This window comes from Martes martes, assembly GCF_963455335.1.
Source record: "Martes martes genome assembly, chromosome: 13".
NCBI classification, from domain to species: domain Eukaryota; kingdom Metazoa; phylum Chordata; class Mammalia; order Carnivora; family Mustelidae; genus Martes; species Martes martes.
The window spans coordinates 79,463,093-79,482,162 of record NC_137901.1 but is presented as its reverse complement, the minus strand read 5'-3'; the positions used below and the strand labels follow the sequence as shown (position 1 = coordinate 79,482,162).

Here is a 19,070-nt window from a genome sequence, read left to right as displayed (position 1 = left end):
TCCGTGGACTCGACCCTTGCCCCCTCCAGCATCTGGGGCTGGCCGTCAGTCCTCGGGGCTCCTGGGCTTGCAACTGCATCCCTCCGATCTTTGCCTCCGTGGTCACGTGGCATTCTCCTTGTGCATTTCTGCCTCTACGTCCAAATGTCCCCATCCTTAGGAGGGCTCCAGTCCTATTGGATTAGGGGTTCATGCTACTCCCTTGTGACTTCTTCTTAACTTCGTTAATTACATCTGCAACACCCCAGTTCCAGATAAGGTCACGTGCTGCGGTGACTGGGGGTGAGGACCTCGACCCACCTGGACGGGAACTCATGTCAACCTGTGACCGACACGCCTCTCAGGTAGCAGAACTCGCCACTGAAGGGAAATGCAGGAACCGTACCTGATCTTGAGGCTTGAAAGTTTCCCCCAGCACTGAGATTAAATCCCAGATACCAAACTATCACCCCAGATGTGGCTCCTGTTTACCCCTCCCTCTCTCCCCTGCTCCATCCACAGACTTGGGCACCTGTAACCCGTCCAATGCATTCAGCACAGGGGTTCCTTCTTTCTTAAATACACGTCCCCCCTGCGTATCATCTGGGTAACCCTCCAAGTCTCTGTGTGACAGGCTAGGTTGAGTATCCCTGCTCCCCTACAGTGATTGCTCCCTGGTTTTAATTCTCTATAGCATCCAGGCATCCACTCACGACCACCATAACTGGCCTGTTGTATCTGTCTTCTGTCACCATCTGGACGCTCCGTGAGGACGGAGATCTTGAATGCCTCGCCATCCCCATACTCCTGGTACCCACACAGGGGGTAGGCACTCCCAAATAGATCTGGTTGGATGGACAGAGGGAGGGATGAGTCTTGAAGTCATCAACTCAAGAGTTGCATTGTCGGGAAAGCTGTACTTCCTGGATACAGGTTTTCTGCTCTCTGGAAGTTCACTTTATGCCACTTTGCTTTCACAAAAGACCTGCCTTAGGACCTGTGTTCGCCACGCGCAAGAAATCCAAAAAGGATTTTCACTTTTGCAAAATGCTCATTACTTCTTTGCTTCACACCATTTTGGCTCACGAAAGGTTTCACGGGAACATTCTACAGGGGACCCTCTAATTCCAAAGCTCCCTCCAAGACTCTAGACCTGACTCTATAGCATAGGAAAAGAGGACGAAAGCCCTGGATCTTAAGGTAAACATATGTGACCCCGGCCCTTCCTCCCTCTTGGTGATGTCTCTCTTCCTCCCTCTGGCTGTCTCAACAGCCAGATAACTTCCCTTGACCATGTTCTTCTCTTTTTCAAAGTAAGAAAATCAGATGCTGCCTCCTCCCAGGGTTGTTATCATGAGGACTTCACCCCTCGGCACCGGCAGGTGCTAGATGCATACTGAGGCTGGGAAGGGTCTCTAACTGGTCAAGGACATGTCAGCCTTGGGATGACTGAACCCAGTCAGGAATCAAGGCTTTTGGAAAATATTCTCCCTTCTAAGGGCCCTGCGTTTCCCATTCATTCATTACACTTACAGAAATACCTAGAGTAGCAGTTTACAAACTGAGTTTCAAAGAAGGGTCCCAGGGTCCCCACTGTCAGGGGACAGGAGGAAGGGATGGGGACAGGACACCAGACCCCCTGCTGCATACAACCCAGAACAACTCTGCTTCTCTTTTTTTTTTTTCATGTATATTTCACATATTTTCATGCTGATTCATATATCGGGGATTTATGTAAGATGCATTTAGAAGAACAGGTTTGTTTCTAAATAAGATTAATCATCAACCTTTAGAACTCCAATCTCGAGACAGGGTTCCTGACTTGCATTTTATGGACCAGTAAACGTAATAAATAGGGGACTGGAGTTGCCAGTGTTTATTTCCAAGGAAAGCAACTACATTTAAAAAATCGCCATCTATATAATTACCCATTATTTTCTTTTAAAAAAGGACACTTTGCACCAGAAAGATATGAAGGATGTTATCTCCAACCAAAGGGCTATTTATTTAGTTCACGAACATACATGACGGAAACACTGTTTCTTGTTTTAATTTTCTCACCCTGCTGGTGGCTGGTTGAAAACATCACCAGGTCCCAAGCCTGGTCTTGGAGGAGGCTGGTCTCTGTGCCCTAAATCCGTGGGAGCTTTTTGTTAAATCTCCACCCTTAGGGAAAGGGGTGGGAACGAGCTTCAGACACAGCTGACCCATAGATCCAGTACTTAGAACTACCAGGGACTTCTCTTGTTCTAAACCTTAGATATGGGGTCAACAATTTTTTTTCTGACACTGCCACACAGCGTCTGACTTGGTAGGTCCTCCATGAGCATCTGCTGAATGAATGAATGACCCTCGGGTGGGGAGTGGTGGGTAGTTTAGGCCCTCTGGACAGCTGTTGAAGTCTCCTCAATGGCCCTGTCCCCACCGTCTGATCTGTCTGTCATCTGCCCCAGGAACCACAGCTCTGTCTGCATCTCACACCTGCCCGCCCGCCCACCCACTTCCTCCAGCTCTGCAAATGTGCATTCCGGGACCTTGAGCAGACGCCTCGGCACCCGAGCGGGCGAAGATGCGGCAAGGGGACCTGATAATCTGACGTCGTCAGTGTGTTAGTAAGCAAGAACAGTGCCAGCGGCATACGGCCCCAGCGGGGTCCCAGCATCTGTAAATCACACAGAATCACCTCACAGTCCAGAGCCTGTCTCCTACTTATTTCTGGGGCTTGAGACGAGAAAAGTGCGCTGTACCTACATGGAAGTCGTAGGTGTTCAGGAAACCCTGCAAGAACTTAGCTTTGCCTGTATAGGACAGCTCCCGAATATGCTGGCTGCTCCGGGGGGGGGTCAGTGGTTCTTGACCTTGGCTGCATGTGGCAATCACCCGGGGAGCTTTAAAAAGAACTGATACCTGGGCCCCGCGCTCATCAGGTTTGATGTCATTGGACTGGGGTGCAGCTTGGTAATCATGATTTTGAAAAGCATCCCCCTGCCCAATCCCCCACCCTCCCACCCCCGCTGGTGATCTGAATGTACAACCGAGGTGGGAACCATTAGGCTCCAAACAGTTCCTTCTTATTTCATGGCCAGATGAAAAGCAATGGTGAAAGTGAAAAAAGAGACATTCCTGACAGTCTCTGAAACGGGAATCTCAAATAAGCAGAAAGATATGCATCAAATAGGGTCATGGCTCCTCTTTTGAGTTAATAATCATTCATACTTTCCACTGGCTACTCAATGAGAGAAGCAGATGGGAGCATGAATCACAGGCGCCCTACCCACAGACCAGTGGGTTTTTATAGGGGCAGCTGTTGGTCTTGTCTGCTTAGTATCCCTATGCTGGGTGTTACACTCCTCCGGTGTTCCTTGGAGACCCATTCCTCTTAATTGTGACCCGACTGGATTCCACTCCAGGGATGCAAGAATGGGCCAGTGATTCAGGCCATCCAAGTGTATCCCATCTAATGACTGGAGTGATCAGTTCAGGATAGACAGAGGTGTGCCCCCATTAGACCAATCAGAGCAAATACTGAAACTCTTTTTCCTGATGCACTTAAATCTCTATAAAGATGGAAGCCCGGAACAACCAAGGGCCACCACAAATGGGGCACCTAAGAATGAAACCCACAAGGAAGGAAGCAGGACTGTGAGATAAATAAAGAATACACTCAGGTGATACTTAGCTCCTGGATCCAGCCATACCTGAAACCTTTGTTTTTATATCTAGATTTCTTTTTTCCAATACATGAACTAACAATTTCCTTTTTATTTGCTGAAGCCAGTATGTGATGAGCATCTATGACTCGCACCAGAAAAAGCCCTGACAAATGCAATCTTCAAGGGTCTCTAAGCCAGGTACCCCCCTCTTTTGCCAATAATCCCCCACTCCTCTGGTTTTCTGGGCTTTCCAAGAGAGAGAGAGAAACTGGGTGAGGACAGACTGCCTCCCCTTCTCTAGACCCTGCATCCCCCACACCATACATTAAAGAATTAGGTTTACATGTGTGCAGAGACCACAGTGTTTCTTGGGAAAACCTCTATTTCATAGTCTACCTCCCCACCCAATTTCCCTAAAAAACAGAATCCCAGACCACTGGGAATGGAGCAGTCACTTCAGTGTGGATAGGCTGAGCTATGTGCATAGTGGTCCCTGACAGAGGAAACAGGGCCTTGGCTAAATCCATTCTTGTGAGGGCCAAAGGTGAAGGAGGCTCATTAAATAAGGTGGAATGAAAAGCCTCACCAAAGACCACATTCTTTTGGCTCTTGTGCAATTCCAGATCCAGCACTGAAAACAGTTGCATCTCCTAGAATGGGTGTGTGTGTGTGTGTGTGTGTGTGTGTGTGTGTGTGTACGTGCACATAATACATCTATGTCATATATACATATATTAGTAACATTATGTAAATAACAAGTGCTAATATTTATTACCTACTCAGTACTTGCCTGGTACTGTGTTAGAAGTTCCCACGCATTCTCTCATTTATTCCTGCCATCACCCCATGAGGGAGATCTGACTATTCTCCTAACTTTACAGGGGAGAAACAGAGGCTCAGAGACATCACTTACCCAAAGCCCCAGAGCCTGTAGGGGGCAGAGCTTGGATCATCTTTAGCTCCGAAGTCTAAGCCAAATCTGGCCTACCACCTGTATTTATAAATAAAGCTTTATTGAAACACAACCTTGCCCACTCCATTATATAAGGCTGTGCTTTAAAGAGAAAGTAGCCAACCCCTGGCGCTGGCCTAACCAACCATTCCCGGGTATCTTAGTCGTCTGAAACTCCTGACATGTATCATTGGCTTATTCGATCCTCACTGCCGATCTGTGAGGTCAGGGAGACTTACACCATCGTTAGCCCATTTTATAGACAGGAAAACAGAGAAGTGAGGTGGCGGCCTACGGGGGCCCTGTGCTTTCCCAGCTGCAGCATGCTGCTTCCAACCCCAAAAAGTCCTGCCCTGCCCCTGTCCCTGTTTGGGTGACTAACCCGGTTAGCCTCCCAGAGAGATCCGCTGGGGGAGGCCAGGTCAGGGCCCCAGGGTGCTGGCACCACTCACGGCAGCTCCTGGGACTTCCAGAGAACAGTGAGACCAAAGGCTTCTGGGAAGCAGAATACAACGCTGGCAGTAGGCTGGGTGTGCCAACGGACTCCTAAGGGCCTAGGCCCAAGGCTCTGTCGTGACGGGATCAGCAAGTGCGTTCATCCAGGGAGCACGCCAGCCCCTGCCCCAGACAGGACACCTCTGCCATCTGCCCCTCACTCCCTCTCCACATCAACTGCCAGGCCTTCCTCCCACGAGACAGGTGCTCTGGTTTCTGGGGTTGGGGAGTAGTCCTCCCTCCCCCCAGAATCCCCACCATGTTCGAATTCTCTCTAGCAAGGAACACAGATGAGAGAGGCCAGCAGAGCTCAGGAGGCTGGGGAAGATGGAGGGAGACATCTTCCCCAGGAGGGACACAGGAGGGAGAGGAGAGAAGAGAGAGAGGAAGGGATGAGGGAGACAGGAGGGAGAGGCGAGAGAGGAAAGGGTGATGAGAGGCAAAGGGAGAGACAGACATAAAGAGAGACTGACCAAGGAGGAGGGTCAGGGAGCTTAAACAGAAGAGAGCAGGAGGAGGAGCTAGAGGCAGGCACCAAGTGCCCACCCTTGTCTGCCTGCTGATGCCCTGACTTTTAGCAGAGGGAGGAACTACTTTAACAGGGGCTGTGAACAGAGTAGCATGGGGCCTGGCAGGCCACTGGACACTTTTATCCCCAGCCAAGAAGAATGTGGCCTGAGATGAAAAGCAGGTTCTCCAATCCTGCCCAGCAGCTGGTGGGGCCCGGGCATCAGAGCAAGGGTGTGTGCAGGTTATCAGCCCAGGTCCCGGCCACCACTGGGGGTGCGGTGAGGGGTTGCTGGGAAGGGGCCGTCTGTGGGCTAGGAAGCAGTCTGTTATTTGGAGAAAAAGGACTCTCCCCATTCAAAAGGAGAAACAAATAAGTAAAATACCCAGCATCAGAGTTATGGCAGCTGCCAGCTAGGAGCAAATGTGTAGCAAGGAGGATGTGCGGCATGGGAGTGACGGCGGAGGTCAGGAGAGGATCCCAGGAGCACCATCCTGAGGATGAGAGGAAAGGCGGACCCCGCCACTTTGAAAAGTTCCTGAGATGAGAATTAGCAAAGGCCATGCCAGGGGCAGCAGGTATGGTCCCTAGTTGGTGGCTCCCTCATACCAATGTTGCTTAAACTAGGATAGAATTTTGAAAGCATTTCCTCTGTTACCAATGCGTTAAAAACTGAAACTGCCCACAGAAACCTATGTCCGGTTTCTCTGGGGAAATCTGGATCATCTGGTGACACTTCGTCCCCTTCCCATAGAGCAACAGTTGGCTGGAAGTGAGTGGTGACCACCTTCTCTAGAAAGGGTGGGTGCTCTGTGTTTTTCCACAGTCCTCACCTCTCCCTACTGCCCCACGCCAAGTGCATCCTTTACCTGCTATGTGCTCAATCCTCATTTACTGAGGAATGACCAGGCCCCTAGCAGGAGGCATTGGGTTTTATCTATTCGTTCAAAGCCTACTTTTCAGCATCCACGATGAGCCAGGCCTTGAGGACACAGAGATGAACGAGAGGGACAGACATCACCTTTAGGGAGATGGAAAGCTGACCTTAATCTAATCACACTTTATCTCCTATAGGCCTCAAAAGCACCCTGCGGAGGACAATATGGCTATACTTACTTTACATACCAGGAAACTGAGGCTTGAGGATTGTCTCGTGTTTAATGAAGGAGGCATTTACGTTTAAGGGTGTCTGAGAATATTTAACAATGGTTATGGGATGGGCACTGATCAATCAGAATACAGATCTGACCAATCAGAACACAGGCCCAGCCAATCAGGAGATAGGCTCAGCCAATCAGAACACTAGCCTAGCCAATCAGATTAAACAGCGTTCACAAATGCATAACAGCCGAACATCGGCACCGCCTGTCTGTATTGCTTCTTACTGGGCAGGGATAATGGTATTTTGTCCATCTGAACAATTTCTAGTTTTCCGAGGGTGGTCATAGACTTTCCAACAATCAACATTCCCGTGAGATGGGCAGGGAATCACTGACGCGCCCATTTGCCAGATAAAGAAACCTGGGCTCAGAAATGTTCAGCGATCTAACAAGGGCCACCTTGCCAGGGGTAGCAGCTCTGGGAGGAGAATCCTGATCTCCCAACTCTTGGCCCAGAGTTTTTGGCTGTGTCTTATGTGGCTTCTAACCAAGCAGACTGCAAGTTCTCTGAGGTCAGGGACGGCACCAGACATCTATTTGATCCCTCGATGACACTCAGTGCTACGGTCTGAATGTCTGTGGCCCTCCAAAATTCATATGTTGAAATCCTAACCCCCGATGTGATGGTCTTAGGAAGTGGAGTCTTCGGGAGGTAGACTTAGGTCATGAGGATGGACCCTCATGGATGGAATTGGGTGCATGTAAGAGAGGACCCAGACGGCTTGCTGGCCCCCTTCCACCATGTGAGGATACCATAAGAAAACACTGGCCAGGAGAGGGCCCCCACCAGAACACGACCATGCTGGCACCTCGACCTTGGACTTCCCAGCCTTTAGAACTATGAGAAATAAATGTCTTGTTTATCAGCCACCCAGTCTGTGGTACTCTGTTATGGCGGCCCTAATGGACTAAGACACTTAACATATCAGAAATTCAATTGATATTGATGACTCCATTCAGATATGGTGGCAGTGGGGTGATGTCCAGCAGAAACCAATGAGGATCAAAACTGAACGAAACCCAAACACCATACAGTAGTTTTGATGACCACGACACTTAGGTAGTGCTTTCTATACTAGGCGCAGTGCTCAACATTCTTTCATTTCAGCTTAGTAACCATTCCACAAGGAAGGCATAGTATGCCTGTTTTAAAGATAGGGAAACTGAAGCTCACAGATGTTAGGTAATAAATAGCAGAGATAAGATGTAAACCCAAGCTCGTCTGACTCTTAGCTTGGTGCCTGGCCAATAGTGGGATGCTGTTTGTCTTGGGGATGACAATGAGGCTCTCCCTGGCACCATGGCTTAACCTTCTCGGGTAGACTGTGTGCTCTATAGAGACTCCCAAGGAATGTCAGAGGGATAGTAAAAATACTCCTTGTCAAGGATCACAGAGAAACACAGCCCAAGAGAGATGCTTGGAGAACTGAAAGGGTTTTCTGTACAATGTGGAGATGTGTCCCCACCAATGTGGGTAATGAATTAATTTGGTCAGGAGGATGTTCCTCAAAACCCCTAGGATATGGGGCGCCTGGGTGGCTCAGTTGGTTAAGCGGCTGCCTTCGGCTCGGGTCGTGATCCCAGCGTCCTGGGATCGAGTCCCACATCGGGCTCCTTGTTTGGCGGGGAGCCTGCTTCTCCCTCTGCCTCTGCCTGCCACTCTGTCTGCCTGTGCTATCTCTCTCTCTCTCTCTCTCTCTCTGACAAATAAATAAATAAAATCTTTTAAAAAAAAAACAAAACCCTAGGATAGGGACCTCCATTATTCATTGTTACTATAATGGACACTGGTTATCAGCTTCCCTGGCATTCATTCTCCATTCTTAGACAAAACCCACAATTTCTAAGCCCAAAAGTAAAGATCACAGCCCAAGATTAAGCCAATATGTTAACCTCCCACCTGTTTGACCCCACCGATTGGTTTAGAGGTGAGCACATGGTCATGCTGGTTGAATCAGTGAAACTCAGAGCTAAATAATCTCATTCTTCCATTCTGGACCAGAGCAGGGAAGGGACTTCTGAGGTCATCTGACCACCACATGTAGCCAAAAAGTGAAACCACTCTGGAGAAGAGCCAAATTAAAAAATACAGAGAGATCAAGACTGGACATTAAATGAGTCCCTTGATCCAGCCATACCTGAAGCCTATACAACCCCTGGGCTTTCAGTTACATGTGCCAATAAATGACCTTCACACTAAAAAAAAAAAAAAAAAAAAAAAAAAAGCTCAACTTGGATTGTTTGTCACTTGTAAGTGTCAAGCTCTATGTTAGTACTACTACCACCATGCAGTGATAAAGACCTGTTTCTAATCAACAAAATGGTTTTTGGCAGTTTTGCTTTGAATGCCCATTTCTTTGGTCAGTTAAGGCAGAAGACCATCCATAACATCCCAAAGACTGCATGAAAGTCCAAGGACTTCAGTTCCTACCTTGATGATACCAAATTCAGCTAGCTCTGTAGCTCTGGAGGGTGACAGAGTCCTTTCTCCTTTGTCCTCTAGAACCTGAGCAGCTGAAGGCTCCCAGCACTGGCTGCCCAGCGAATGCTCAAAAATGTTACTGTCTATTCAAAAATATTTATGTGGGCCAGCTCCATGCACGGCATAATGGAGACAGTAACAAGCGAGAGCAATGCGGTCACAGCTCTCGTGGAACTGATACTGGGGGGAACAGGACATTAAAGAAATAGATGGCTGTGGATTTTGCTAAATGTTTCAGAAGGAAAGTGTGAGCGGTGAGAGAAGACATAACTGACATTACTTGGGAAGTTAGGGAATGCTTTCCCAAGGAAGTGGTGATTGAGACAAAGGGACAGCAATGACAGGGTGTCCAGTCACCCATGAGTGCAAAACAGAAGAGAATGCAGTTCACTTAAGATCATGGTAGAATCTCAACCTGGGTTTGGGGGCCTGATCACCTTGTTGGACTGGATATGGAAAGATCCACTTGGAGACTACTGAGTAGTCTGGACCAGGGTGTGGTGATAGAGGAGGAGATGGAAAACACTGGAAGAACAGAACTCACAATCTATAACCCATGAGGCAAATCTGGTCCCTTGCCAGATTTTGTAAATAAAGTTTTACTGGAACACAGCCACACCCGCCTTATTGGAAGACGATCCATGGCTGCTTCATGCTTCAGGGCAAAACTGAGTAGTTGTCTTCGAGATCACACGGCCTGCAGATCTGAAAGTATTTCCTACCTGGGCCTTTACAGAAAGTCTGTCAACTATGATTTAGAAGGCCAGCCAGACAAGACTTGGAAATGGGGCATCGTGGTAAGGTAGGGCCAAAAATCTCATTGGATAAAATACAAACTTGGTCAGTTGGATAGATGTACAAGAGGGAGCCACCAGAGATGAACAGTTTTATTGGGGACAGAAACAAATTTGATTAAAACAAACACATCAGGGGCGCCTGGGTGGCTCAGTGGGTTAAGCCTCTGCCTTTGGCTCAGGTCATGATCCCAGGACCCCGGGATCAAGTCCCACATCGGGCTCTCTGCTCAGCAGGGAGTCTGCTTCCCCCTCTGTCTCTCTGCCTGCTTCTCTGCCTACTTGTGATCTCTCTCTGTCAAATAAATAAATAAAATCTTTTAAAAAACAAACAAACAGACAGACAAACACCAGACCCCGACGTTTTGTCTCATGGAAATGCAGTCAGGCCAAATTATGTACAGAGAGCACATGCAACCTGGAGTCTGAGGGTACTATGGCTTCTAGTCTTGGCTCGACTAGTCTCTTCTAGTCTCTGATGTGTTACGTAACCTGAAGCATGCATGGATTTCTCCTCTTGGAATATCCGCTTCTTCATCTGCAGAAGTGGGATGCAGGAGCACGGGCAGGGAAGAGGAATGGCGCTTGCACACTGCATAGTTCTACAACAACATTACTCGCTACTTCTTCTCTTGTTGCTCTGAAATCGGTTGAAGTACTCAGCAGGGGTGGGGGGGGAGGATGTTACTGGGACAAAGGTACAGTCAGACATACGTCCTGATGACGGGCAATGGGACCGCCCAGGCCAACAATGCGTACCTGACCGAGGACCAGGACTCACTCCAAAAGATATAAAGGACGCCCTGGCTGCTAATGCCAACCACTTACCGATCAATTTTTGCTACCACAATTCCTGGTGGGAGCAATCATAACAAAAGGTCTGAGGTTGTCTATTGCATGCTGAGCCCAAGCAGTTTGTGCTAGGGCAAGAACTGCAAAATTACAGAGAAGAAAGGGCTGATGATAACCCAGAAGTTGTCTCGCCTAGAACATTCATAACCACATTGCGTGCAACACATACACACACACACACACACACACACACACACACACACACATTAACTGCCATCTGTACACACAAAAGGTGTCACCTTTTTTTTTTTAAAGGTTTTATTTATTTATTTGACAGGCAGAGATCACAAGTAGGCAGAATAGCAGGCAGGGGGTGGGGGGAGCAGGCTCCCCGCTGAGCAGAGAGCCCAATGCGGGGCTCAATCCCAGGACCCTGAGATCATGACTTGAGCCAAAGGCAAAGGTTTAACCCACTGAGCCACCCAGGCGCCCCAAGGTGTCACCTTTTAAAGAAAGTCCCGGTTTCCTTCCTCTGGAGCATGTTCAGTAGCCGCAGAGCCTATAATTTTGCAATTATCTTGGCACGAGGGAGAGAAGTACTAGTTGGGCATCAGGAGATCAAGGTTCAAACCCCAGCTCTGAAACCCTGGGCAAATTCCTTCTACTTTCTGGCCTCAGTTTCTCCTTCTGTAAAATAAGGGCTTGGACTCAGTGACTTCTGAGTCCCCTATCAGTTCTGATCTCTATGATTTTAGAACAGAAGTTAAAAATTGGGAGCCCCAAGACCAAATACAACCCACCAACCTGTGGGATTTTTTTTAATAGCATCTCAAACAGGGTTAAAAGATTTTTCACTGGGTGCTGACATTTTAAAATTGGGAGATTTCTCCTAACATCGTGATCTCAGGGCTCCTGGGTGGCTCAGTGGGTTAAGCCTCTGCCTTTGGCTCAGGTCATGATCTCGGGGTCCTGGGATCGAGCCCCGTGTCGGGCTCCCTGCTCAGTGGGGAGTCTACTTTTCCTTCTCCTCTCCCTCTGTGGTCTCTCTCTTTCTCAAATAAATAAATAAAATCTTAAGAAAAAAAAAAAGTCACGATCTCTGACTTCTTTGGAAAAATGCAAATACCAGTTCCACAAAGGGGGGATCCACCAAGAAGAACATGCCCCAGAGGAAGCAGACGTTGTGTGAAAACCACAGAGCCTGGGTCTAACACGGAGAACCACACACAAACCCAAATCCAGGAACACTCCGTGAAGAAGTTGGTCCCCACTCTTCAAAGACGTGAGAGTCACAAGCAACAAAGAAAGGCTGAGGAACTCTCTTCAAGCCCGACGCAAACACGTAATACAATATGTGATCCTGGATGGGCTCCCATGCCAGGAGAATGAATTGCTGTGAAACATGCTATTGAGACAACTGTTGAAATAGGAGTACGGTTCGATGAAAGTCTTGAGTCAACGGCAAGGTTACTGAACCCGGTACCTCTGTGTGGTTATATAAGAGTATAGACGACTCACAGTCCCAAATGGTTCACAAAAGTGAGACAGAAAAAGCGGTGGGAGATTACAGAGGAAGCAAACACAAGCAAATGTTAAAAATGGATGAATCCCGGTAAAGCGGGGTACAGGAATCCTTTGGGGTATTCTTGCAACTTTTCTGTAAGTTTCAAATTATTTCAAAATGAAACTAAAAAAAAAAAAAAAGGTTGTATAACCGAGTGATTCTCAAATGTTAGTGCACAGAATCCCCTGGAGGTTTGGTGAAAATTCAGATAGCTGCACACTCCCCAGAGTTTCTGATTCAGTAGGTCTGCGAGGGGGTAAGAAAGAGTTTGGATTTCTAACAAGCTTTCCGGTGATACAGACGCTGTTGGCCCGGGACACACTTTGAGAAGCTTAGACAGTGGAAGTGACTCTCAAAAGAACAAGACCCAGAAGGAGTTGTTAAAAAGCAGGACCAAGGGGCGCCTGGGTGGCTCCCACTGGATAAGCGTCTGCCCTCGGCTCAGGTCAGGATCCTGGGGTCCTGGGATCAAGCCCCGCATCGGGCTCCTTGCTCAGTGGAGAGCCTGCTTCTCCCTTTCCCTCTGCTGCTCCCACTGCTTGTTCTCTCTCTCTCTCTCTAATAAATAAATAAAATCAAAAAATAAAAAATAAAAACAGGATTGACAGAGGGATGGTATAAAGGACTAGTGTTCACCATGAACCTTTTTGGATTTTGTTTCTAGGTATATACATTTTAATGCCTAGAAATGCCTTGACCAGCACCTGCCTGCCAAGGAGCCGGTGAGTATGTGTTAGGGACCTGCCTGCTGGTATTAGAGTTCCTGAAATACAGCAAAGATGCCAGCCTACAAGAATGCTTCCTGTATCTGCCAGGGGATGGGGGGCGGGGGGAGAGGAGGAGAAATAGCATTTTTACCTGCTCGTTTTGGGGGAAGAAACATTCTTTGGGGGGCACTCTGATGCCGTCTCCGGGTTCCCCCTTGAAACTGCCGCCACTGAGTCAGGTCAGACACAGACTTCTCAAAATCCCAAAATTCTGAGACGAGAACAGGGTTCAAGCATCCAACTTCTGTCAAGACACGCACTCCTCCTCGTCCTCTTCCTGGAGGTAATGAACCTTGGCCTGGAGCCTCATTAAACCCCATTATATAATCACCCCCATCCCGATGGCTGGTTTCTTGGGACTATACGGTTCAGCTTCATTAGTCTTTACTGTTACCTGCTGTCTCCCTCAACAAATCAACCTTCTGACTCAGCCTCGAGGCACATGGGGCCAGGCCCTCAGTGGAGGGTCAACTCTTTGTTGCCTTGGGTCCAAGAAAAAGCACGGGAAATGCTTGGCGAGGAGATGAGGAGAGCGCACGGTGAGACCGGGCAAGGTGAGGGCATGCCATCTTTCAAGGCGCGGCGCGAAAGCAATATTTTCTAAGACTGGGGCCCTGTATAAAACTCCGGCTGGGGCCATTAGGACCAAGAAGGGGCCATCTGGGAATCATCAGTCACCTGTTCCCTTTGCTAATGGCAACCCTGAAGTCCTAGACCCCCAGAGACAGCTAATAAAAAAAACACCCAGAACACTGCAGGTGGTAAAAAGTAGCCTGTCATTCCTCATCTTCTACCAAAGATGTCCAGGAAGAATGAGTTGCAGAAGCTGTCTGCAACTTATTCTTCTGCCTGCTCTCTGCAGCTGCCTAGCCACCCCCACCCCCACCCCACCCCAGCACAGCTACCACCTGGGACAATGGATCCCCTGCATATCAACACCCGAGTCTGGCAAGGTGACAATTTGCCAGCCCGTGTGGGGGCTGCTTTCTGACTGAGCATAGCATGCCAATAAACAGGAGGCATCCTTGGAGTAAGGCTGACCCCCACAACACAATCCCCCAATGAGGCCAGGGTGCGAGAGAGGAAACTAGGACAAGTTAAGGTCCCTACTTGAGCAAAGAGGTCTCAGTGAAGACAGTGTGGCAGCTGCATTCCTCAGCATTACAGAATGGGGGATTCAGGACGAGCGCAAACTCCGCTTCCTACCTGCCCTTGTGATCTCGGGCCAGCTACCCAAACCCTGCCAGCCTCAGTTTCTTCATTGGCAAAATGGGGATAAGAAGAGAAACTACCTGATGGAGAACCGGGAAGCTTATATAATACAAGTAAATTGCTTTGTCTGAATGAACGGCGCCTGCAACATTGTCAACGCACAATAAATGCCAATTGCCATTATTATCGTCATTTGCAATCATTGTTACAAGCGATCCCACCATAGGACAAGCAGAAGAGTTGCCAAACCTACTCTTTATTGAGACTTAGCGCTCTAAGCACCAGCCCCTGCGCTGGGAAACTTACACCCATTCCTCATTTTGCCCTCACTACACACTTGCCAGGTTGAAACAGTCTCAGGGGGTTCGGTGAGTGCCCAACGATATGTCAGCAACCGCTCAGTTGCTATATTCCCCAAATCACTTCCCCCAGCCACTAATGAATGATGAGGAGTCATCACTCCTTCCCATCTAGACAGTATGTTTTTCATTCCGAAGAAGACTCTTTATTGGGAAATACAGTGGCCGCCTGATACCCTACAAGGAGCCACCGGCACACAGCTGGTTGGACCAAAACTGGTCCGTGGGTTGGACCAAAACTGGTCCTATCAGACACCATCTAGGCCATGCGGTGTGCCCCAGCGAAACACAGAATAAATGCAGCGAGCATGGGCAGCACAGTCCATTGTTCTCTACTTCTTTGGGAGGTAGGTTCTGAATCACCTGAGCCACCACCTTCCACGTGGAGCAGAAGGGTTTAACAAATTGAGTTTTGTCCGTAGTTAGCCTTCGAGAAGGTTCCTCTGTAAGCTGGGGCTCCTGACACTCCTCTCCTTTGCTCTGCTCATCACTCCCAGACCAGGGACATAGGGAAAGCCCAAGGAGGTGAAGTTCTTCTCACGGCCCATCGGAGGAGGCTGGACACCCTGAGGGTCTGATTCTTGACCACTCTACAGCCAGATCTGTCTAATGCTGTCCCCAGGCATCCCCAGCGGGGGTAATGAGATGGCAGATCACCACTCTTCACGTCAGCCATGGCCAGAACTGACAGTGACAAAGGGGTTGACAGCCTCTGCCTATCAGGGGCACAGTATCAGGGGCTCCCTCTCCTGGGTTAGAGGGAGGAAGGCTGGCTGGGACCCAAAAGCAGAAAGGTCTCTTCCGAAGCTCAGAGTAGGGGGAGAACAGGACTATTACAAGCAAGAGGGGACCAGAGACTGACCCCTGTGTCCTCCCAACCATCCCAGCCCAGAGTCCTCAAACCCGCACTCTAAGTGATCAAAAGATTTGCCCAGGTAAAGCTCACTGGCTTAGCCTTAGAATCATACAGTTCCTAAGCTCTGAGACCCAGAGAAAGGAATTTGCTTCACCAAAGAACAGGGATGCAGGCTAGACTTGGATCAGGATTCAAAATGTACCATGTGGGCAAGATCAGTCCCTCTTTTGAGTCTCCGTTTCCTTATCTATAGAATGGGAATTAGAAAGCCTCCCTCCACGTTTGTGGCAAGCTTTAACTGTGACGAGGCAGGGACAGAGGTCACACAAGCAATTGGCGGCATCACGGAGACTCTAACAGAGAGCTTCTCATTTCCTAACCTGGAACCTATTCTCAGGGCTGCCCCCCGTTTCTGTCATTTGTCAGGATCAATGGAAAGGGGACTGGTCCATGGGATTCCAGCTAACATTTGGGGACACCCTCGTCCTCCTACTGAGACCCAAATGTTGACTTTCCTTCCTTATGGAAGACCAGAGGGTGACTTCTCTGCCTCCAAGGACCAGGAGAGTCCAAAGAGGCAACTGTGCTTCTCTGGCTTCTTAGTGCTAAGGACTGATTTCATTAAGGACTTTGCTCCTGGCCACAGGCAAGGGGAGAAGCCTCTCCTGCCCCATGGAGACCAGGGCAGGCAGGAAAAGTTGGGAGCCACGGTGAATCCTCATAAAACTTTCTGGCAGGAGAGAAAGGGTTAAAATGTGCACATCGGTGGTTTTTTAAGCAAGCTGAAGATGTTTTTATCTTGGACAGAGCTAAAGGGCAGAGCTGTGGGCCAGCCCCCAGGGATGATGATGCCCAGAGACAGATGGCTGCTGGAGGCAGCCACCCGGGCTTCTGCCAAGGTAAATTCCAAGTACTCTTAGGGCCATGGGGGAATCATGGTGGGGTGGGGAGCAGTTAACTGAAAGGCATTTACCCACAGCCCCCAAATTAATCAGAAAGTGAGAGGATGCAAACGCTGCTGGGGAAAAGGAATTAATTAACATCACCACGACAGCCACCGTGTATAAAGCAGCTACTATGCACCAGGCCTTGTGCAGGTGACTTGACACACAGGAGCCGATCTAATCCTCACAACCACCTATGGAGGGCGTCTACTGTGAGCCCCATTTTACAGATGAACAAACTGAGGCTCAAAAGGGCTCTGTACTTGCTCAGGGTCAGGCACACTGCTCCAAAAGACACAGAACTGGGACTGGCCCCCAGCATCTCCCTCCCGGGCCGTGACATCCTGTCTTGCCCGCTGCTATGACACATTTGCTACATCATCACCCTGCTGGTCCTTATCTAGACTCCCAAGCCACCCTCACACTGCCACACAGGCCCATCCCGACTGAGGAGTTCTGGTCTCTCTGACAGTGATTTCTCTCGACCAATTAATAAATTAATAAAATTAATTAATGAAATTAATAAAATTAATAAGTTGGCCTTCCAGTGTTGCTATGTGTCAGGAGTGCTATTTTCGTTTGCTGGATCCAGGGCCTGTGCCCCCTGGGCAGTGAGACCAGCCAGGCTCTGGAATTTCTCCTAACTGACGTCCACACGGGTCTCTTCTGGTTCTGGGCCGTCCGCAGACTCCTACAGTGGACAGACACTGCACACGTGTGGACCGACTTCACCGTTCAGGAGAGCTACGACAGCTCTGAGCCCAACGGTCTGGACACTGGACACCAGGTTGGAGTTTTTGTGTGCATTTTCCCAGAGAGAGAAATAACGGATTTCATGAAATTCTCCAAGGGTCCATAGCCTCCCGAAAAAAGTTCAAAAAGCCTCATGTAAATAAAAGAATAGAATCCTACCTCCAGAGAAGGGCGCCCTGATGAAAGTTGAGGGATCTCGGCTCAAATCATGTGTGATGGCGAAGCTTACCCATTCCGGAGTCAGGGGGAACCACCTTCAAACCCTGGCTCAAGGACTCAACAGCTGAGTGAGTTTGCCAAGTTCTTTGATGTCCCTGAGCCTCTATTTGCTCATCTATACAATGGGACTAACTCATCTGCGCAATGAACCAAATGAGGTCGTGTGTGTGGGGGAAAGGCATGACCAGGTGTTCAGTAAACATTGCTTATCATTAATCAGAGCAGCGGCATGATCACCCCCGGGGCTGTGTTGGAGCCCTGAGTTATTTCCGTCCCGTTCCAGCAGCAGCCCCCTTCCTCCTGAATTCCCAGTCCATAAGAGCCGGTGTCTGAGCTGCAGGACCAGTTGGGCTTTTTTCAGGGGCTCCCCTCTAACTGTATCTATGCCTGTTCAGCAAAATGGGCCTCTGGGCAGAGAAGATGAAACGTCTTCTGAAACCTCAGCCCTTGATCACCAGAAAGTTCCATTTCCGCTCCGAGTAATAACCACTTTGTCTCCAGCAGAAATTTGTGGGAGCAGAATGTAAAACACCCCAGGCCACGCTCAGCCCAGTTTGAACCCACATACATCTTTGAAATGAATGGTGATACGTGTTGACCTGAGTTGAGGGGGGTGGGAATTACAAAATTTAATCATAGATGCCTGATCCGCAGCGGCCCGAGAAAAATCCTAGGGCCGGGCAGCTGAGAAGCAGAGAGAAAAAGCTGATGTTGCCTTTCATGCCCTGCCTGCTTGCTTCCCTCTGTCATCCCTACACACCTGCAGGCAAAAAAGAGTAGGAACACGGGACCAATGACAACAGCCAGTCAACCTCCCCGCGTTAATGACGCCCCTTCCCTTCAAAACCATCCCAAGGGGCGGGAGTGGCGCAGGTGGAGGCCAGTGAGCCTCGTTCAAAGCATTTCATGAGCATTTCTCGAGAGAGGACAGGGAGCGTGCACCTGGCGGATGAGAAGGTGCAGCGGCCCCGGCGGGTGACTTACTTGCAGAGAAGTTGGCCTCGGTGTGGACAGGAGGGGTGGAGGGCAGGAAAGGTGCATGTCCCACGAAGAAGGAGCGGAGGGAGCGCTCTGACAGGAGGGGGGAGCGTTGCTGAGAAGGAATATTCTCGCAGCTGCCCACGCTGCTGTGAATCTTGAGGTTCAAAGGTTTGCTTTTCTTCTTGGCTCTGAAAGAGAGACAGAAGAAGAAGAAGAGAGGGGAGTGTATCCATAAGTGCACACAGAACGAGAGCCCGCAGACCCAGTCTCATTAACGTGGCACCAGTGTCCGCTCCCCACACTGAGCTGGCCTACTGGGGCTGCCCCATCCCCACTTCCCTGAGCACCAGCAGGGCTCTGTGCTGTTTCTCACCAGCAACCCTTCGCTCCTGCTATCTCCACAGCCCGGACTTGCCTCCCCTTCCCTGCCGGCTTAATCTGTCTTCTCTGACTCCGCTCTGGTGTCCCCTCCTCCAGGAAGCCTTCCCTGATACTCCCTTCCCTCCCGGCCTGGATTGGGTGTTCCTCTTCAATTCCTCAACAACATTCTGAGTGTATCCCTGGGACTGTACTTCCCTATTTCCCCAAATTTGTTCTTTT

The 19,070-nt window shown here is 49.3% G+C and overlaps 1 protein-coding gene across 1 annotated transcript in view; it reads right to left on the bottom strand.

The window, feature by feature from the left end:
- Positions 1-19,070, bottom strand: part of KSR2 (kinase suppressor of ras 2) — a gene marked incomplete at both ends in the record, with an annotated part of 399,795 nt that overhangs the window by 143,057 nt on the left and 237,668 nt on the right. Inside the window, one exon of the mRNA XM_080821671.1 lies at positions 18,474-18,658. Within this exon, the coding sequence (XP_080677797.1) occupies positions 18,474-18,658 (185 nt within the window). The remainder of the gene's footprint in view (positions 1-18,473; positions 18,659-19,070) is intronic.